The sequence below is a fragment of the Pezoporus occidentalis genome, unplaced genomic scaffold (assembly GCF_034315485.1).
Source record: "Pezoporus occidentalis ecotype Australia unplaced genomic scaffold, CSIRO_AGI_Poc_V1 ctg431, whole genome shotgun sequence".
Lineage (NCBI taxonomy): Eukaryota > Metazoa > Chordata > Aves > Psittaciformes > Psittacidae > Pezoporus > Pezoporus occidentalis.
The window spans coordinates 80,604-101,691 of record NW_026915760.1 but is presented as its reverse complement, the minus strand read 5'-3'; the positions used below and the strand labels follow the sequence as shown (position 1 = coordinate 101,691).

Genomic DNA, 21,088 nt, shown 5'->3' with positions numbered 1-21,088 from the left:
AGGTGTCACGTGCTCATCTCAGACCACGCCTCCTCCCTCCCTGCCGTGCTCCCCCTCCTCGGAGGGGTGTCAGGTCCCGCCCACCGCAGAGGCTCCGCCCACCGAGGAGGCCCCGCCCGCCTGTGGGCGTGGCCTCGATGCGGTGAGGGGAGCCCCGTGCGCGCGCCGCCATGGCTCTCCGGGGGCAGGGCCAACGGCCCGCACCGCGCATGCGCCGCTCCTCGGCCGCGGGGGGAATCAAATCGGGCGTAGTTGAAGGGTTGGACGTCAGAACCTGGAGGGCGGTTGGGTAAGCGGGTAGCGGCGGGACGATGTCGAGCAGGAGGAGCGTTGGGGATCCTGAGGTGGGTGCCGGGGTCCTCTCTTCAGCCTCGCTTTCCCTTCACCCGTACCCTTGCAGCGGGGACTGTGGTGGATTGCTGGAGGCCGGGCCCCTGTCCTGGGGGGATGTGGGATGTGAGGGGTAACGGGACGGTTGGCGGGGGGGTGTCGGCAGCTTGCAGAGGTGTGAGTGGGGATGGGGGGTTTATGGGGTTAGAGCCGGGTGAGCTGTGGTGGAGAGAGGAAGGGAAATGGGCTAGTGGAAGTTGTCCCTACCCAAGGCAGGGGCTGGAGCTGGGTGAGCTTTAAGGTCTCTTCCAACCTAAACCGTGGAAGTTGTCCTTACCCAAGGCAGGGGTTGGAGCTGGGTGAGCTTTAAGGTCTCTTCCAACCTAAACCGGTCCATGATTCTGATTCCGAGAGCAGGGGATGTCTGAGAGGTTGCTTGTGGTCTTGCTCCTCTTTTTACTGTCTCTTAGACCTTTTCAGATTGCTTTTCCTGTTAATGGGAGAGGTTTTTTGTCTTTAAAACAAATAATAGCTGTATATTGACTTCCTTGTGTATTTTCTTTTGTAAACCAGTATTTAACCAGGCGCATCCCTCAGAATCCCAAATACCAACATATAAAAACCCGCCTCGATACTGGTAAGTGAAGCTGATGCTAGTGAGTGACGTTGTAGTGTAACAACACCAAATGTGGATGTAGGAGCATAGAAAAATGAGTGTTTTCTGACGCTGTCCTGAACTACTTTACCCCACATACCAGCTATATCAGAACTCGCATCCTGATTATGATGTGTTACAGCTTAGAAACTTGGGCTCTGCAGTGACAGTTCCCATGGAAATTGCTGGCCTTGGAGTTTATTATTCTTGTATTAGTTAATATCTTGACAATGGTGTAAGTCAAGATGGTTGTTTGGGGGGTGTCTTCAGGGATTGGCCAGGTTGGACGGGGCTTGGAGCAACCTGCTCCGGTGGAAGGTGTCCCTGCCAATGGCAGGGGGGTGGAACTGGAGGAGCTTTAAGGTCCCTCTCAACCCAAACCATTCCATGATACTTCTGCCCCCCCCTTGCTGGAAATCCTATAAAATGCACTCAGGTACATCTGTAGAACTGAAGCAGCACTGTAGGTATGTGTAGAAGATTTGAGCTCCTCCTGGTGTGGAGCATCTCTAGTGACTTTCACCTGGGCTTTAACCTAAGGGTCGCCTCCTGTTCCCCGGGGTTCAGCAGGTCCTTTGACTTTGCTGTTTAGTTTGGCTTTTCTTTGTGAGAGAAAATTTCTAGGAGGAAAATTATGCTCTTATTTATGGCTGCCTTGTGTTCTCATGGTGAAAGAGGATCTGCAGCAACGTCTGTTGTCATAGGCTTATCTTCTTATTTAAAAAATCCAAATTTAAGACTTAAAAGCCCTGAAGAAAAGCACTAATAAAATAAATCAAACTGATCCATCCCCCCCCCCCTTTTCCCCCCATTTTCCCACCCGTCCTTCTTTTTCCCTTATTTTTTTCCCTCTTGTTCTTTTCCTCTGTATTCCCCCCCTCCCTTTTCATATTTTTCTCTTTATTTTTCCCTGTTTCCCTCTTTTTACAGGGCACAGTTTGACAAAATACACTGAGAAGTTGGCAAAAGTCAAAAGAAGTGAGTATCTGAGAGGAGCAGAATGTAACTGGTGGGTTAGTTCCAAACAGGAAGAGCATCAAGGAGCAGGGATTGAATCCTGGGCCCTCTATTTGCTTGGAAATCTCTGCTCCGTTGATTCTCACAGCCATTTACAGGAAGGAATAGCAGAAACATGCAGCAGTAGGATACAAAGATGCTTCTACCTTGATTTTTGGATGCTTTCTGCTTTGTCTTGTGCCTTATTTCTCTGTCTCTCTTACTGCTTGACAGATATAACTTAAGAAACCAGGCAGGCAGTTCTAGGAGTCTTTCCAGATCCTTCTTAGTGCAGCTTCTTGCTATTGAATGGAAACCAGATAGGAAGAAGTTCTCTGGACTGAGAAAACTAGACTAGATCCATCTGGAAGACTCAGACTGTGCTCCTGAGGCTTTATTTTGCTTTTGGGTAACAAATTGAGATCTCTTACCTCTGTTGTTTTAACATGCTTGGATTTCTGTCAGAATACTCTAAGGTTCTTCTCATTTCTGTGTAACTCGTTGATTTTACCAGAGCCAAAGACTGATGCTTGGAAGCCTCTGGCTTGTTTAGGCTGATGAAAACCTGACTGACTCTTATTTCACTCTCTTTTTCCACTGAAAACAGGCCTTTAAGAAAAACTGTTACTAAAAAGCAAAATTTTACTACTATTGTCCAGATTATTCTCTCACAGAGAGCCAAGAAAGCTCTTAAACCTAGAAAGCTGCATTTCTTTCTGTGGAAAACAAAACCCATTCCCGTTAAGGAGGATTAATTTGATTTGGAACATTCAGGTTTAATTCTTGGACCCATTTATTCTGTCCCTCTGAGCTGGTGCTGTTCGCATTAGAAGGCAGGTCACTAATCTGTCACGTGAATATATCAGAGCTCAGCTTTTTGCAGAATGGTCCTTTGTTGCTGGCTTGTTTGTTGTTTTGCTGTAAGCACCACAGGTCTGTGGGGAGAATCAAAGGAGAAATGACTTTTCTATCCAAAATCCTGTGTTGCCTGGCTAAGATTTCAATGCTTGACACTGGCTTGCCATCACTTGTTCTCTGTGCTTCAGATCTTGTTGTATGGCTCTAGTTGGTTTTCAGTCTCTGCTCTGGGTCTGATTTGGTTTCATGTAGGGCTTCTTTTGTTGAACCACAGCTCTGGAACCCAACAGAAACTTTCCCATTCTCTTTGGGCTGAATAGACACCTTCTGTTCCCAGGCAATTTGGAAACTTCTTCCCCTTGGTTTCTCACGAATAGATGACACCACTTGGACACAACTTTAAATACCCACTACAGGCAACTCTCTGTCTCTTGTGTAATGTGAGAGAGAGGGATTTAAACCTGTGGAATTAAAATGAAGAGAGCTGGAACCACGATGATTTGTTCCTTTTGGAGGATTGACTTGAGGAGAAGCACCAAGTCTTTTCCCTTCCTCTGGTATCTCCACTCCTTTCCGAAGCCCTGAGGAGCACATCCTTGATTCCACAATAATTCCAGCCCCAAAGCAGTTCACTGAAGGGAAGAATGTCAGAAAATTCCAGTGGATCTTCCAGGACAGAACTGGGTACGTTGTGTTGCTTCTACAGGCAGGAGCAGCACTTCCTGCGACCTTCCTGATCACTGCTGGGATGTTCATGCAAAGCAGTCAAATTAGTTTGTTGTAATAACACCAGCTTTGGGCTGGTTTTCCTGTTGATAGGAATAATTTTGGGTGGTAAAGGTAAGATCTAGGTCATAAAGAGATAAATAATCCTCACTTGAGGTGGGCAGAAAGCATCCAGCAGCTGTTTTGTGTGAGCACTGTGGTAGTTTGGTCAGTGTTCATAGGCATCCAGCTCTTCATAAACTTTCTGCTTTTCTTTATCCTTGTAAGTTAAGTTGATTTCTTGCTCTTCACATGACTGAAGGGCTCTTTTTGCCCATGGCTGGGGTGGTTTAACCATATGGACATGGGCTACATGTGGGTTTTGTGTCCGGCAGAGGAAATGGGCTGAATTATTGCTGGTATTTTCCTGTTAAAATGAGACTTTAGCAACCTGAACCTGAGGCTTGAAGCCAAGTTCATTTTGGAGTGCATGGATGTTCTGAAATCTAGTTTATGCGTAGGTCTTGTACTTGATTCAGCCCCATAATTTGAAATGTATAGTGCACCCTGCAGTGCACAGGGATGTTTTGGATGGGCTTCTTTTCCTTAGGTAAGCTGCTGAGTAGCAAGTAGGCACTTGCTTTGCTGCCTGATAAACATTGTATAGCATAAAATGTTGAATTTAGGAGCTCTGCTTGGTCTGAACACTGAAAAGCACTTGGTCTGCCTCTTCAGGAAGCACATTTAAGAAGGAAGGGATAAGAATAAGACCAAACCAGAGATTAAAACTCGCAATTTCTCTTTTTTTGTCTCTGTTTTGCTCTTATAAGGTTCCTTAGGTTGTGTATGGGGGGAATCTTGTCCAAGCATTGTCACCACTTGTATTGAGAAGAGATCTCAGCCTCCAGCATTCATGTGGCTCCTTCTCTAAACACATGTCAGCTTGAGCATTTCCCTAAGCTAATCTGGCAGTAATTTTTGGTGTAGTGGATTCAGGAGTATGGATTTGAGACCTTCCTCCCCCTTTCTCCACCTTGCTTAAGCTAATGGAGCATTCAGCAGATGGTTATAGAAGATTTAAAATTGCTTAACTGGCTGGATTTGCTGAAGGTCCTGTTCTCTGTTGTTAAAGTCTGTTCTCTGTTATCTCTCTTAGCTGAAGAGAGACCACTTTGGAATCTCCTCCAACAGTTAGAAACATGCAAAGGATTTTTCTTTATTAAATATAAAAATCTCTTTACTTCAGAGCTGGAGCTTCATAAGGGAGGAAGAGGAGGAAAAGAGAGAGTTTAGATTCCTTAGTGTGGCTTCAAGAGCTTCATGCAGAGCTCTGTTAGAGCTGCAGTGCCTGACACAGGAGGAATTTTGTACATCTTTGCCTTTCCCTGCCAGTGCAGTACTGACCTTTCTTATTTTCCCTCACTTTTCTTTCGTATCTTCTTTGTAGCTGTAAATTTCCCAAAGGAAGAGGCTTCTATTACTTCCCATGGGAGGCTTTTTTATATCAAGATGTTCCTACAGATACTAGTCTTTGCTTCTGTTTCCTCCTACATAAACCCTTTTGTTTCCCATTAGAAGGCTCTTCTCTCCCTTGTGTTTACACATCTCAAGTATCTGTCTGCAGTCTGCCTCTTGTCATTGCTTCGTTAGGGCTGTTAATCTCTGCTCTAGTTGTCTGTCAGTCATTCCAGCAGCTGTCTGGCTTTCCTTGCTACCTCAGCTTTGTCTTCAGGCTTAAGATTAAATTAGTCCAGTTTTTCTGTAGCAATTGTGTCAGCTTTGAGCTGGTATCCACACTGAGCTGCTGCTTTCTGCATGAAAGAAATTCTTTCATTTATCTCTCCCTCTAGATATCCATATCAGGGAATTGTAGGGATTGGAATTTGACAGCTAAAAGTAAGAAAACCTGGAGCATCTGAAGATTAAATATGCATGTTTAGCTTAGTACCTGACAAGACAGAGTCTAACATAGGATGTCCTTGTGCTGTGATCCTCCTGTAACTTGCACAAAGTAAAAATTCAATCCAATATCTAAAGGGGCTGCAGGAAACCTGGACAGGGGCTTTGGACCAGGGCCTGTATGGACAGGCCAAAGGAATGGCTTTGATACCGGGAAATAAAGGGTTAACATTGTGCCTGCTTCCTTAAGCAGTTGCTGTGCTTAGTGAAGCAGAACCTTAGGAGTCAAAGTTGCAACTCCTACAATTCACCTTTCTAGCAGCTGCTAGGCAGAATTGTCGTAGATAAGATTCATAGCTTAATGTTTAAGACATTCTTGTTCAAATAGTATCTTTAGAAAGAAAAGGAACAAAAGATAACCAGAGTAACAAAATTTGCAAACTTGACAAGTTTCTGCTTTAAGATACATAAAACCAGCTTGTACCAAACCTGAAGTCTGGACAGGAACCAAAACCCTATTGAGTCTGCGTGAAAGCAAGAGGTTGCTCGCAGTGATGAAGAGGAACTACAGGCCTTCATCCCCACGACCCCCTAACGACCACCACCAGGAGGCACTGCGCAGGCGCATCAATGGGACGAATGCCAGAAAACTAATTATAATACTAGATGGGAATAGGTTTTGCATATGTATTAGGCGTGAAGCAATCTCATGTTTAGGTAATCATTATATGTGATATAAACGCACTGAGTGGCAAAGGAGGGTGTGCATGCTTTTGGAAGAGTAGTCCCCATGCGCCTCAGCTGAATAAAGCATACCTACTTTACAACTCTAACGAGTTGTGGAGTCAATCCGTGTATCAGCTTTAACCTGCCAGAGGGGAGACTGAGATGAGCTCTTAGGCAGAAGCTCTTCCCTGTGAGGGTGCTGAGGCGCTGGCACAGGGTGCCCAGAGAAGCTGTGGCTGCCCCATCCCTGGCAGTGCTCAAGGCCAGGTTGGACACAGGGGCTTGGAGCAAGCTGCTGTAGTGGAAGGTGTCCCTGCCCGTGGCAGGGGTTGGAACTGGAGGAGCTTTAAGCTCCCTTCCAACCCAAACCAGTCTGGGATTCTAGGATTCCAGTAAACTTAATCTGGTTTAAGGGGCTTTGTGACATAGTGGGCTTCAAAGAACAGCAGACAAAGGTGCTAAATTCATGAAACTTTCTCCAGCAAGAAGAGAAAACACACAGTGATACACACTTGACCCTAAAAGCAACTAAATCTGCCTTCTCCACTTTAACCATATCTGGACAAGATCTCTCTTTATAACTGGTATTACTTTTCACAAAGTCGTCAGGTTTTGGTGCCCCAAAATCCCGCTGCATTGGTGAAAAGAGTCTATGAGAATAGCTGGGACTCAGCCCATGAGCTGGTACAGCAAAAGGTGGGAATTAACTGAAAACTGACCTTGTTTTTCTTATGTTTTCTCTCTGAAGATTACAGATATAGAAAGGATGAGCTGTTTAAAAGGCTGAGAGTGACCACTTTTGCCCAGCTGGTATGTATGGTTCCCTCTGTGGCCTCTGAAAGTTGTCATCTTTTAGGAGCAGCATTTTTTGTCTCTCTAAAACTTTCATGTTGTTATTTCCTGCAGTGTTTTAACTCGCTGTACCCTGTTCTCTCCCCAGTTACGTGGCCTTAGTAACTCCTGTACTGGCTTTGTCCTGCCCTTATAGATTGCCCTTAATACAAGGAAACCATTTAGGCCAATATTTTCAGAGTAGTAGAAATGGTTTTAGTTTCAAATTCAAGTTTTTGGTGACTCTATCTTTGAAATTTATTCCCTATTTTTTTTATGTCCCTTCACTTAAGAGGATTTTTAAGCCTCTTATAAGAAAAGAGGGCTATGTAAAGGAGGTTCAGATCTGATCTCCTCAAGCTTTGTGTCACAGCCTGAAGCCCTCCCTACCAGGGGGTTTTGCTACACATGATGGAAATGTTCTTGACTTCAAGGCTTTCTGTGTGTTTTTAAATCAAATGAATCCAAATATTAAAGGCTGGTAAATTTGATCTGTAAATGAAGAGCTGAGTGGTGCTTATGTGTTAGTTCACAAAACCTAATAAAAACTAGAAAAATACAAGCTCTCTTCTAAGGAGAGAATGTTAAAGTTGCAGATATTAAAGGACTGGGTTTAGCAGACTCCCATCTTCAGTTCCCCTGGATTAAGACCAGTCCTGTACCTCTCACTGGTGCAATGAACTGATTTACTATGAGAACATCCCAGGTCTTCTCTGTGGAATAATCCCATGTGTGATTTTAGCCAGTGCAGTGTATGCTCTGAAATGTTTTAGTGACTGAACTTGATAAGTTAGACAGCATTCTGGTATTTGATGTTACCTGTGTGGCACATGTGGCTTTTCTTTCCTCCCAAGTTGAGTGTTCTGGGGGTTTTCTTTGCTACAACTTCCACTTAATAAAAGGACAAACTTGCTGTACAAGCATCATATACACACCTATGTGTGACCTTGAAGTCCAGTAGAAGTTGCAATGAGTTAAATGCATCTTGGCTTGAGGATTGTTTTTCCTTAAGCTGATCCCTGCTCTCTCGCAGTGACATCAGTGCATGTGTATCAAGGTATTGTTGCTCTCTTTTGTCTCCCGCAGGTCATCCAGGTTGCCTCTTTATCTGATGAAATCTTAGAAGTGACAAACAAGGAGATCCACAAGCTGGAAGGTAACAGTATTTGTTGTAAGCACAAAGAGAGGGAGCTATAGATCACTGTCATGTGGTGAGCTGGGTCCTGACAGACAGAGCTGGCTATTCAGCAGGGGAAAAATAACTTCACTTTTGGCCTTCAGCCACTTCACTTTGTGGACAGCAACACTCCTAAACCAGAAAGGCTGCAAGTAAGAAAGTCCTCATGCTGCCAAGTTTATTGTAGTAACTCAGTAGATATCATGCCTCAAGAACTACATATTCATTCTTCAAATTAGATCTTCAGCCCTTAAAAATCCTATGGCTCTTTATTATTAATATGAGGCTGTTAGTAAAACATCCTTATAAGAGGATGAAATAAGGCTGTCTTTGAGAGACACACTTTCTTCTAAGACTAGGAACTGGCTTAAAACCTGCTTGCTTATTTCCTGCAGCATTTTAACTCTTTGCACCCTGTTCTCTCCCCAGATGGTGATTCTGCTGCTCCACATCCAGATGCTGAAGTCACAGAAGGGACAAATGGGAAAGGAAGCCCTGATAGGACACCCAGTCCAGTCCTGTTCCTAAACAATGCAGGGGCTGGGGTTTCCTATCGCTCCACACTGCAGAGGTGCCTGACAATAATACACCATTTCCTTCCTGTCATAGCAGATAATTCCTTTTATCCAGCTAGGTTTTTTTAATTGCTGTTAAATAGCTTTATATTGTATTTCTCATTAAAGCCTGAGTTTGGAGGTCTGGAAGTGTGAGCAAGAGAGGGCTTGGCAGATTTTCCTGTCTGAGCTAGGTTTGAGGCTGTAACCCAGCCCTGTGGCCACCTGAAATGGGTGACCAGGAAATGTATTTGTGGGATTTGATCCAGGTCCCTGGGTTGAAGAATCCACGTTATAAACTGCTCTGATAAACTCAGTAATGTGCCTTGCTGACGATAACACATAGTTCCATGGTTAGAATAAAAGGCCAGTTTCCAAACCCACTACATCACTAATCAAGGTCAGAGGTACCAGAAAGACATTGTAAGAGGAAGCTTTGTCTGGGCTCTTCCCTTGCAAACGCTAACAGTTGAGATGCTCACCTGACAGACCTAGTGATCATGTATTCAAGCTGTCAATTTAGTGACCACTAAGGGCATCTGGAGGTTTCTCTTCATGTCCTGTACCCAGTGTAGTGGTGAAATGGGAAACCTCTGCATAGCACTGGTGCCTGAAAGTTATTCAGTGTGTCTGACTTGCTGAGATCTTGGGTCTAGTGTAAGGTATCACTGCCCATGGCAGCGGCTTGGAACTGGATGATCTTAAGGTCCTTTCCAACCCAAACCATTCTGTGATTCTATGATCTTGGTGTTGGCAGTTTCTTAAGTATCATTCTCCCTCGCTTTATGATGTAAACCACCGGTAACTGATTGATCCAGAAGAGTCTGGCATTTCACGTAGCAAGGCTGTACTCTGTTTCATATCATGACAAAAGCAGTCTCTTCTGATGTCCTGGAAAGTGTGAAATAGAGCCTCTCCACTTCCATGTGGTGTATGGTGGTACTGGGATGGCAATGGACTATTGGAACTGTGACTGGTGGCGAGGTATGGAAGCATTCAGAGTGAGAGCTGGTACCATAACCTCCTCTTTCCTCTTGCAGTGTGATAAGTGGTGTTGGTGAACTGGGTATACAGGAGGACACTCCAAAGAAAGAAGAAACTGAGGCTAAAGACACACCTTATCCTGACTGCCCCTTCCTGCTTTTGGATGTACGAGACCGCGACGCATACAACCAATGTCATATTATTGGAGGTGAGAAGACTACAATCCCACAGCAGGCTCAGCTGGGATCATCCTTCCTTCTCCATCTCATATCCTGGCTGGCTTCATTTTAACCCCCAGGATGGGACATTCTTAAGTGCAGAATGCTCTCAGCACTCACCCAGTACACCCATCTTTCCTGGAAAGGGATAAGGGTGTGGAGCTGATGCTAATCCCTTATTCAGTGGATTTCCGTGTCTGCTGAACCTCAACAAGTCTGTGTCACTTGTACTGCACGTTGTGTGATGGTTGATGTTCGGCTGCTGTATGATTTTTCTCTCTTTGTCTTTTAATCTCCTCTGCAGCTTATTCCTACCCTATTGCAATGCTGTCTAGAGCCATGAATCCATACTCAAATAGTATTCTGGAATATGTATCCTTTACATATGAAGAGCTGACCTAAAACAAATAAGGGGGGGGGGATGTTGGGGGAGGCTTTCAAGACCAGTTGGGGCTGTAGCAGTTGCTGTCACTGAGACAATGCTCAACAAAATCCAGGGATTTCAAAAGGAAGATGGGAGAGGAGGTCCTTTATGTTGACTGTGATTACTTCGTGAGGCTCTGCTGCCACCATCAGATGCCAGATTCTAGTTCCTCAAGGCTGTAACACCTCTTGACTCCCGTGGGAGCTGCCTGAATTTGGCATTTCATGGGGTTTTGGCTGCTGGAAGGCAAAGCCATACTTGGGCTCCCACCCCTGTGGTTGGTCCACATTCATCAAATCCTTTGGCTTCTTCTCAGCACATTGATGGGGATTGGCTTTTCTTTGAGGGTTAGAAAGAGGATTATCAGGCAGGATTAGGCTGATAATTGTTCTCTTGAGAGGGCTGCAGGGGAGAGGGGAGGTTGTAAATGAAGGTGCTTCATGCTCTTGCCTGTTACTAACCAGTGTTAGAACAGTGGTGGACACTTGCTGCAGGGGCTGCACTCCAGTGGGGATTAGGCTGTGTCCTTTGTGTCTGTCAAGCCTCATCACCCAGAAATCAGATTTAAATCACAGATGCAGGGAAGACTTGATTTAAATACTGATACTTGCAGATCAAGCAGGGATTCTCTCAGTCTCCAGTCCCATTTGTCTCCTTTTTCTCTAAAAGGGTATTAAGAGTTATGTGAAGTTTCCAAATGACTCCTTAACTCTTAGCAGAAAAATGCCCATGGGAAGATGATAATTCTGTATGACAATGATGAGAGATTAGCCAGCCAGGCCGCAACATCTATGTGTGAGAGGGGCTTTGAGAACGTCTTCATGTTATCTGGAGGTAAGTGGGGATGGGCAGGACCCCTTGAGACCTCAGGAGGGTGGATCAAGAGCAGAGAGCATGCCTTTGTGTGAGCTGGAACTTGGCAAGAGCTGGATATTCAGCTCTGCCAAGTGTTTTACTTGGCACTGGTCCACTCACTGATCCCATCCTAGCTGGTGGTCACTGGTAACATGTGACATGTCCATCTGCAGGTCTAAAGGTCCTAGCACAGAAGATCCCAGAAGGACTCATCACAGGCTCGCTCCCTGCATGTTGCCGCGTAACACCTCCCTCTGGATCTGCCTGGAAGAAGACCTCTCTGCAGGTGCCATTCACACCAGCTGAGAATAGATGGAGATTTTCTGAAGATAATCTACAGAAGATTAAATACTACCTTGAAGAGGAGCACATTCCTTCAGACACTACCAGTAAGAGTCCGGAACAAACGCTGCAGCCCCTTGCTGTAGCTCTTGAGCCTGCCCTGCAGCACTTTCTCTGTCATAATCTTCCCATGAGAGAGCTGGGAGAGGAGTTTGATTTCTAAACAGACTGAGAGGATCCACTAAAACCTGTGCTATGCCAATCCCAGAGGATTTAAATCTTGCATAGCTACACAGTGGTAAAATTCTGGGACTGCTGGGGGTTGGCATATGCCATTTTACCCACTACATTTAAATGTCTTTAGGTTTAACTGGTGATTAATAGGGTCTTCAAGTGCTTAGGCCTCCGTAGTTAGATAGAAACTCTGCCCAAACCCTGCACTGAATTATCCATGGGTCTGTATGTTTACAGGGACAGCTGGAGAGGCAGCAAGGGACAGCAGATCATAGAATCCCAGCCTGATCTGGGTTGGAAGGGACCTTAAAGATCATCCGCTTCCAACCCCCTGCCATGGGCAGGGACACCTTCCACTAGAGCAGCTTGCTCCAAGCCCCTGTGTCCAACCTGGCCTTGAACACTGCCAGGGATGGGGCAGCCACAGCTTCTCTGGGCACCCTGTGCCAGCGCCTCAGCACCCTCACAGGCAAGAACTTCTTCCTTATCTCCAATCTGAACTTCCCCTGTTTCAGTTTGAACCTGTTGCCCCTTGTCCTATTACTCCAGTCCCTGATGAAGAGTCCCTCTCCAGCATCCTTGTAGCCCCCTTCAGACACTGGAGGCTGCTCTGAGGTCTCCACGCAGCTTCTGTTCTCTAGGCTGAACAGCCCTCATGTTCTCAGCCTGTCTGCATATGGGAGGTGCTCATCCATCATTTGTGTGTCCTTGTGCTCCATCCCACACTCAGCTCCTGACCTTTGGGTTGTTTCTTTTCCCCACAGGCCGTTTTAGCAGTGGCTCTTCAGGACGCAGCTTCAAGGCAACAGCCATGAGGAGCAGCCCCAGTCTCCCCAGCACTGCTGGCAATGGGGGAGTCCTCAGTGCCCACTCGTTCGGCAGGAACAGCGTCCAGAACAGGCCATGGAAATAAGCAGCAGTGTCTTATGCCACTGAATAAATCTGGAAACAAGAGCTAGGAAAGTCCTGATTTTGCTGTGGGAGACTGATCCAAAACCTACAACTGCTCAGGGCTGTGTGAAAACCTCCTTCTGCCATGGGCAGACCAAACTAGCCTGAGGAATTTGAGATTCTCCAGATCCAGAACTGAATGTATTTTCTGGTTGTCTTGATGGATTTGTATGCTTTGGGGCTTCTTGACTTGATGTTCTTTGGAGGATGAAGTCAAACTCTGGGAGTTTTAATTGTAATTTAGGTTTTATTAAATTAAACACCTTGTGGTTGAGTGCTTCTTTCAATTTGAGAGCTATCAGAGAGCCTGGAGTGGTGCCTATGGAAGCTGGGAGTCAGCAGGGGCTTGGCTCTCCCTCCCCTAAGGATCACAGCAGGCGAGGAGGGACCTTTCTACCACAAGTCAATGTTCAGCCACACAAAGACACAGAATCCATCACGTCCTAGGTCTCTGCTTGCCCAGTAAGTGTCAAACTGAACATCTTCCCCTTCCAGAAGCAGAGGGCACCTTCCTTTCTCTTGTGTCCCACTGTTTCCATGCCAGGCTTTAAGGCCAGGTTGGACAGAGCCTTGGGGCATGGCCTAGTGTGACGTCCCTGCTTATGGCAGGGGTTGGAACTGAATGATCTTAAGGTCCTTTCCAACCCAAACCATTCTACGTTTCTATGCCCATTTAATCCCCCTTTTGGGCCAGCACACTACTCATGTTGGCTGATTAGCACCAAGCTGGTCTCCAGAAAGGCTTTTTACCATGATCAGGGAAAACAGAAACGAAGGAAAGGCATTGCTCATCCTTCTTTACGTTGATTTATTGCATTTTCCCCCCTCCAGCTCATTCCATCACCACTCAGGACCTGCTCCTGGTTAGTAGGGATGATCCAGCGTGTACTGCATGATGACCTTCAGCGCCAGCCACGTCTCCTGGGCCGTTGGGATGATTTGGCTGGCAGGGAGCAGGAATCCATAGCGCCCTGTGTCCCGCAGCTCGAAGGTGAAGGAGTATTTAATGCCCTGGCTGTATGTCCAGTCAACAGTAGATCCACTGGCTTGATCTGGGTGGAGAAACAATAGGAGGACACTGCTGGGCAGGTATTTCATGGGATCTTCTGTCTAAGCTGAGGTGTGAGTGATGATTTGGGTTTATTATGGGAGAATCACTGCTGTCCCCTCCCCATTACTTACAGATGGTGGTGTAGATGCTGCCATACTTGTAGCTAGTGCCATACAGAGAAGACAGAGCTGCAACTGCCTTCTCAGATATCTCATGCTAGGAATACACAGAAGGGAGAAAGATGAGCCAAAGAAAGGGTAACCGTGTGGGATACAACCTGCAGGAGAGGCTTTTCCTCATGCCACAGGCAAAAAGGATGTCAAAGCTCAATAGGTGAGTTCCTCCTAGGAGGAAAAGAGCAGCTTCACATCATCCCAACCCCCTTCTGCCCCCCACATCAGCCCTACCAGTTCCTTGTGGTCAGGCGCTGGGGTGTTGGTGTAGCCATAGGGGTAGAGCAGGAGCTGGGAGTAGCTGTGGATGGAGATGAAAGCCTTGATGTTCCCGTGGTTGTTCACAAAGTCCACGATGGCCCTCACCTCGGGCTCCGAGTTGGCGTAGGGTCCGTGGTATGTCTCTGAGCAGGGGTTCCTGCTGGCCCCAGCCTCTGTGGAGCAGAGGACGGGGAGCACAGGGTAAGTGAGTGGCAGCTGGGCAAAGGGTCTTTTCCATTTCCAAGTTTCTCCCACCCCTCAGCCAGCAAGGAACACTCTGGGGCTCCTCCTGGATAACTCTATGACTTTCAGTTGTGATCCCCATCAACACCCTGGTGCAGCCCAAACTCTCATCTGCCACAAACCAAATCACATCTTTTCTCCAGGGGCCATCTCTGGATCTTTCTGAGCCAGAGAAGGCCTCAAAGCTTCCACCTTGATGGTGGAACCTAATAAATGGGAGGGCTCTGACCTCCAAACCCTGCGTTCCAGTTGCGGTTGGGGTCCACACCAACACAAAGGGAACCCGAGTTCCTGGACCTGGTCTTGCGCCACATGCGGTTCTGGAATGGCAGAGACATCTCAACTGGGGGCCGGGGCTGCAGCTCCACCAGCACTGAGGGAATGGGGAGGATAATGGGTCGTGGTGGTCCCCTTCCATCCCATGGAAACACGGACAAGGAGGTTTTGATGTGCAGCAGCCCCATCCAGCATGGCTGTAGGGGCCAGGGCAGTACCTGTGTGTAGGTGTAGACAAAGCCATCGGGGTTGGTGACGATCTCCAGGAAGATGTCCAACTGGTTCAGGACGGAGGCCAGACCCTCATCATTCTCATGATCCTGGACAATCTAGAGAGTGGATGGTGGTTTATGGTGCCAATTGCTCCCAGAGAACCATCCTCTCTATGGGGTCAGCCCTCTGGCACCCATAGTTGGCTGCAGGACCTTGTGGCCCATTGGGGACCTCAGCCATGTCCTGGGGGTGTCCATACCTTCTTGGCAAACCAGACCCCACTGGCCTGTGTCACCCACTCCCGGGAGTGGATGCCGGTGTCAATCCAGATGGCTGGGCGGTTTGTGCCCCCTCTGCTGAACTGGAAGAGCAGAAAGGGGGGGGTGGGAAGTGTTGGCTTTGTCCCTGGCCCCATTGCTCCCTCGGGTCACCCCATGGACCCCAAGCCCTCACCCTGAGCACATAGAGGGGACGGTCCTCTGTTGACCGGCCGATCTCAAGCTTGCTGACCAGGTTGGGGTTCTCAGCCACCAGCAGGTCCATGAAGGCATAGATCTGCAGGAGAACAATGTGGGGGTCACAGCCAGCTCCCCACCTGCTGCACATGGAGCAAAGAGCAACCGCAGGATGTGGGGTTTTTACCCCCAAAATGCCCCAAATCTTGGGCTTTCTCACCTCATCCAGGGTATGATAAGCAGCAAAGTTGAAGCTGTCAGTGGAGAACATCAGTTGGCGGGGGCGATGGAGCATCTCCATCTGCTCGTGTTCCACCAGTGCCTGGGAGACAGGGGACAGGATGAGACCTTGTCCCACATCAAGACCCACATCTTCCCTGCCTCCCCTCCACCAGCACTGACCTGTACGTCCTTGATCATGACGGAGTAGGAGATGTCGTTGTCCTCGAGGTGCTCTTTGAGGGGCTGGAGACTGGGCAGGGGCACACGGATGTCCACAGGGTGCCCAGGACCACGAGGTGCCAGCCAGAAGTCCAGCTATAGGGGGAGGGAAAGAGATGGGGGATCAGATCCCACCTTGGGCTGCCCCACAAGCACCAGCTTCTGTCTTGCTTTTCACCATTTGGTCACCATCACCCCACATCCAGCACCCCCAGCCCTGCTCTACAGAGTGGTTTCGGGGTGCAAAACAAGGAACTTGGGGGTCTTAAGGGTGTCCCTAAGACCCCCGCTGCCATTGCACCCATACCTGCAGCTCCTCCACATCCTGCAGCTCATGCACCTTCTGCAGCTCCTCCTCGGTGGTGGGGATGATGCGCAGCACTTGGTGCCTGTGGGATCAGTGGGTCACCGCCATGGGTCCAGCCTAACCCCCTCCCAACCATCCCACCACACTGCGGTTTGCTCTGAGCCTCTTCCCAGGAGTATCTGTGCCCCTTTGGAGCTGAACCAGCTCCTTCTGCCCCAACTGGTGCCACCATCCCCATCCCAGCCTCCCCTCTCCACCCAGATCCTACCCAGTAAATGTCTCAGTGCTGGTGGCCACTGCCACTAGGGCAGCCAGGAGCACAAGGACCTTCATTGTCAGCCTGAAGAGCCTCTCCCGTGTCCCAGCAGCACCACAGAGCTCTTAAATCCCATGGGAATAGTGGCCCCAGCCCGGCCCCACCAGCTGTCCCCTTTCCCAGGGCAAGGGAAACCTCCCCTTCCCAGGGAAGGTTCTGGCTGGCACCAGCCAAGGTCGGGCACTGCAGCACCATTGTTCCCTCCTCCACAGTATTCCCAGTGCCAGCTAGATCTGTTCTGTGAAGTGGCTTAGTCACCCATAGGCAGGGTTGAGAGGTGGGGAGGTGCCAGAATCCCACCCCACTGGTTGCAGCACATGGCACTGGGGTGAAAAAGGGTAAATTTGGGTTGAGAAAGTGCAAAATGCAAGTTTTTGTGCAGAGGACTCGGTGCCCTCGATGCCTAAACCATGGTTGTGGTGGTGGCAGCAGCAGAACTGGTTTGAAGCCCAGCACAGGACAGAGATCAGAGTGAGTGATGGGCATCCCAGCTGCTTCAAAGCACTTTGGCCCCACCTATGGTGCTGAGGGTGCCCAAAGTCCCTCCTTGCAGCCCCCAGGGAAAGGATGATGGAACAATGCTGCCCAAAACCCCACAAATTTGGGTTTGGCAGCCCCAAAACCACTCATCTCCTCCCAGGTCCTTCAGGGCTGTTGGCTCCAATGGATGGGACATGTATGGCCAAAGCCACGAGGAGGGAAACAACTGTCTGCAGGTCTGAGAGTCCTTTTTCACCCCTTTTGGGGGGTCTAGCACAGAAACATAAAGGTGCCAGCCTTAAATGCAGGTCTGTTTATTGATATGAGGGACATGGGTTCAGTACGGATGCTCCAGGACGTGGACCATGATGTTCAGCAGCGCTGCCCAGGTCTCTGTAGCAGTGGGGATGATCTGGGTGCTGGGCAGGAGGAAGCCATAGTATCCCATGTCCCTCAGCTCCAATGTGAAGGAGTATTTCACCCCGTGGTCATAGGTCCAGTCAATGGTGGTGCCATCGGCCAGGTCTGCAGGGAGAGGAGGGGAGGTGTGATCCCAACACCGAGCATTCCTGATGGACACAGCACTGTGGGATGGGGAAGGAACACTAACAGATGGTGTTCACGATGCTGCCATAGGTGTACTTTGTCCCATACACAGCAGCCAAGTCACTCACTGCCTTTTTAGCCACTTCATTCTGCAAGGGAGACCCCCGAAGTGGTGAGACCTGGGGGAGCAAGACCTTGGGGCAGCAGAGCCTAGATCCCAGCATTTTTCCAACCCCTCTGCTCCTGCTTTTCCCCAAAACACTCTGATTTTTTGATGGATGGGAGGTACATCCTGTTATCACCCTCCCTTTTTTTTAGTGGTGGCCTTGGCAGTGCTGGGCAATGGTTGGAATAGATGATCTTAAAGGTCTTTTCCAACCTGGTTGATTCTATGATTCCAAGAACCAACTGATGGGCTTCAGGTCGGCTTTAACGAGAAGAGCAAGGTCCTGGAATGATCCAACCGGACTTTTCCACCAAGGCTGGTGCTCACAGCCCCATGTCTACATGTTGGGACCATCTCACCAGCTCCTGGTGGTCGGGTGCGGATGCTGTCTTGTAGCCATAGGGGTAAAGCAGCATCTGGGAGTAGCTGTGGATGGAGATGACCAACTTCACGTTCCCATGACCAAGGATGAAGTCTGCAATGGCTTTCACTTCCCTCTCGGAGTGGGCATAAGGACCACGGTAGGTCTCAGAGCAGGGGTTGCTGCTGGAGCCAGAGCCTGGGGCATGGTGGAGGAGGCACCATGCAGAGAAGCTCCCCTGGGGAAGGGCTTTAGCCCCCAGGTTTCTGCCCTATAGCAGGGAGCTTTGAGGCACAAGTGATGCTCAGTGTGGGGACCTGGTGGCCCCAGCTCTCACCTCCAAACCCAGCGTCCCAGTTCCGGTTTGGATCCACACCGATGCAGTGGGAGCCAGCATTGATGGACCTCGTCTTGCGCCACATGCGGTTCTAGGAGCAGATGGGGTGAGACCATCGCAGGGATGTGAATCCCACCTCCTTGTTTGGACAGATGCCACCCTCCTGCCTGAGCAGCAAGAGAAAACGGCCTCAAGCTGCACCAGGGCAAGTTTAGATGGAGCTGAGGAACAATTCCTTCCCCAGAGGGTGCTCAGGCATTGGAACAGGCTGCCCAAGGCAGGGCTGCAGTCACCGTCCCTGCAAGTGTTCACACAGCGTGGAGATGAGGCCTCAGTGCCATGGGTTAGTGGTGGCCTTGGCAGTGCTGGGAATGGTTGGGCTGGATGAGCTTAAAGGGCTTTTCCAACCTGGTTGATTCTATGATCTTCAGGGAGAGGAGGAAACCACCCATCCACCATCCCACATGGAAGGAACATTCCTCCCCTCCCAAAAACCCTGCCCAACCATGGTTGCTGGAGGCAAGCATTAGGACAAGTCCCTGTACTCACAGAGCTGTGGGTGTAGGCAAAGCCATCCGGGTTGGTGATGATCTCCAAGAAGATGTCCATGCTGTCCAGGATGGCAGTGACAGAGGGGTCCTGGCCGTACTCCTCAGCGATCTGCATGGGAAGAGGAGCAGGAGCTGCCTCAGTGTCCCTTGGGCAAAAGGGATGTGACCACAGGGAGGTGTGAGGATTGATGTCCCATATCCCAGGGCATGTGGGTACCTTGTTGGCCGTCCAGGCACCAGTGGCTTGTGTGATCCATTCCCGGGAGTGGATGCCAGTGTCCAGCCAGATGGCCGATCGGTTGGATCCCCCAGTGCTGAACTGCATGGAAAGGGAGGGATTTCATCCCTGTGTTCTCCCAGGACTGGGCAAGGAGAGGATTCCCCCTGTACCCACCTTCAGCACATACAGGGATCTGTTCTCATAGCTCTGCCCGATCTGGAGCTTGCTGACAAGGTTGGGATGATCAGCCACCAGCGTGTCCATCCAGTCGTAGATCTGAAAGGAGGAGCTGCTGAGGCTCACCCAGGCTTTCCCTTTGGGTTTTAGAGTATCCAGCACCAAATGGAACATGCAGAGAAGATGTGGTGCTTCCCTAGAGGCCAGGTTGCTCCAGCCAGGGAACACTGCCAGGGATGGGGCAGCCACAGCTTCTCTGCGCACCCTGTGCCAGCGCCTCAGCACCCTCACAGGGAAGAACTTCTGCCTTATATCTGACCTGAACTTCCTTCAAGCACAGACTTTGAACCCCAAAACGATATTGAAGTTGTCTTCCAGCAAGCTGGGAGATGCCAGGAGAGCCCACACTGCTCATGGAGGGATTCCCAGCCTCCTGGCTCAACTAAAACCTCTGTCCAAGGAGGAGTTTCATGTGCTGGGGGGCACCTACCACCATGAACGTCACTGCATGGATGCAAGCATGGCCTGAGCGTGTCCCCACCAAGGTGAAGTGAATGCTCTACAGAGCAAAGTACCTCATCTATCGTGTGGTAGGAGGCAAAATTGAACGTGCTGGTGCTCTTCTTTGTCCTCCTTGGCTTTGCCATGGCTTTCTTCTCCTCATCCACTAGTTTCTGTTCAGGAGGAGAAAAACAAGCCATCCAACAGGCTACAGGGAGCAGGGAGTGGGTTCTTCTTCCATTTCCTCCTGGTTTCCAACTTTCTGGACCTTCCATTTGGGATTGAACTGCAGGAATTCATCCCGCTCCCACCGCAGCTCTCACCTGCAGGTCCTGGATCATGATGCTGTAGGAAATGCCATTGGACTCCAGGAGGGTTTTGACTGCCTGGAGGCTTCGGAAGGGCACCCGCAGGTCGGCCGGGTGGCCGGGGCTGGCGGGGTGGCGCCAGAAGTCAACCTGGTGCAGAGGAGAGAGCTCAGCCTCATCCTGTGCTGGTGCTCATCCACTGAGCTCCACAGCACCAAAAGGGGTAAAAAGGTCTTGGGACAAGTTTTGGGGACACATGAGACAAGAAGGCAGAAAAGCACAAAATGGAATCAGTTCTCAGTAACGTTAATTTTGATGGCTTTGTAATAGAAAATAACCGCAGTGCTTGAAGGTAATTGACATAGTTTTAGGACCTCAGTACAAAAAGTGTATGAAAAGCAGAATAGAAAAACTGGACCTGGGGATGGGGAGTATTTGGGACTAGCAGATGCCCAGGATGGGCACAGTTAAACTAACTGGTAAGTAGAAGGACAGGATGATTGCTGTCTGTAGTGTTAATAAAGCCATTAAGCTGGTGTAAACATCTACTGGGGAGTATCCCGGACTAGCAGATGGCCAGGATGGGAGCAGTTAACTGATAAGTAGAAGGACAGGATGAATGCTATGTCTGTAATGTTAATTAAGCTGGTTATGAAGATTGTTGGGAAAAGTAAATGACCCTCAAAGACCACCACCACATTTTTGTATGCAAAATCTCTGGGAAATAATGTAATTCAGGTGTAGCCTCATGAATATGTATGTATGCCCAGTGACCATATAAGGATGGCCTGAGGGGGACACACGTTAGGAGGAGCTATCCCCAGTGTCTCAGTGTCAGTATAAAGAATACCTGCTTGTCAACTTGAAACTCTGCTGGCGAGTTTGTGCCTGGAGATTTCTCCGAATCACACACATGGGTATCGGGTCAGGGGCATAGAATCATAGAATCCCAGGTTGGAAGGGACTAAGGATCATTGGATCCAAGCTTTCTAGGCAAAGCATGACCAAGACTGGGTGTCCCAGCAC

The 21,088-nt window shown here is 48.9% G+C and overlaps 3 protein-coding genes across 4 annotated transcripts in view; 1 reads left to right on the top strand and 2 right to left on the bottom strand.

Moving 5' to 3' along the window:
• The first annotated feature begins 253 nt into the window (after positions 1–253).
• CEP41 (centrosomal protein 41) lies at positions 254–12,953 on the top strand. The gene is made up of 11 exons (XM_062634641.1): positions 254–344; positions 904–967; positions 1,916–1,963; positions 6,918–6,979; positions 8,087–8,156; positions 8,607–8,748; positions 9,772–9,923; positions 10,238–10,305; positions 11,077–11,191; positions 11,386–11,601; positions 12,493–12,953. Exons 1-11 carry the CDS (start codon positions 312–314, stop codon positions 12,639–12,641), a joined length of 1,119 nt encoding a protein of 372 aa, XP_062490625.1. The 5' UTR covers positions 254–311; the 3' UTR covers positions 12,642–12,953.
• A 514-nt stretch (positions 12,954–13,467) lies between these two features.
• On the bottom strand, positions 13,468–16,527 carry LOC134171962 (carboxypeptidase A1-like). The gene is made up of 11 exons (XM_062634635.1): positions 16,368–16,527; positions 16,100–16,181; positions 15,754–15,888; positions 15,572–15,673; positions 15,350–15,451; positions 15,156–15,257; positions 14,902–15,012; positions 14,637–14,727; positions 14,138–14,337; positions 13,862–13,946; positions 13,468–13,731 (listed from the first exon to the last, which is right to left on the bottom strand). Exons 1-11 carry the CDS (start codon positions 16,430–16,432, stop codon positions 13,544–13,546), a joined length of 1,263 nt encoding a protein of 420 aa, XP_062490619.1. The 5' UTR covers positions 16,433–16,527; the 3' UTR covers positions 13,468–13,543.
• Positions 16,528–17,193: 666 nt separating this feature from the next.
• LOC134171960 (carboxypeptidase A1-like) overlaps positions 17,194–21,088 on the bottom strand; it is a 35,250-nt gene continuing 31,355 nt past the window's right edge. For both annotated transcript variants that reach the window (XM_062634634.1, XM_062634633.1), the window contains exons 3-11: positions 20,078–20,212; positions 19,829–19,927; positions 19,251–19,352; positions 19,074–19,175; positions 18,855–18,965; positions 18,306–18,396; positions 17,967–18,166; positions 17,506–17,590; positions 17,194–17,420 (exon numbers count right to left, since the gene is read on the bottom strand). In XM_062634634.1, the coding sequence (XP_062490618.1) occupies positions 17,233–17,420; positions 17,506–17,590; positions 17,967–18,166; positions 18,306–18,396; positions 18,855–18,965; positions 19,074–19,175; positions 19,251–19,352; positions 19,829–19,927; positions 20,078–20,212 (1,113 nt within the window). In that variant the 3' untranslated portion in view covers positions 17,194–17,232. The remainder of the gene's footprint in view (positions 17,421–17,505; positions 17,591–17,966; positions 18,167–18,305; positions 18,397–18,854; positions 18,966–19,073; positions 19,176–19,250; positions 19,353–19,828; positions 19,928–20,077; positions 20,213–21,088) is intronic.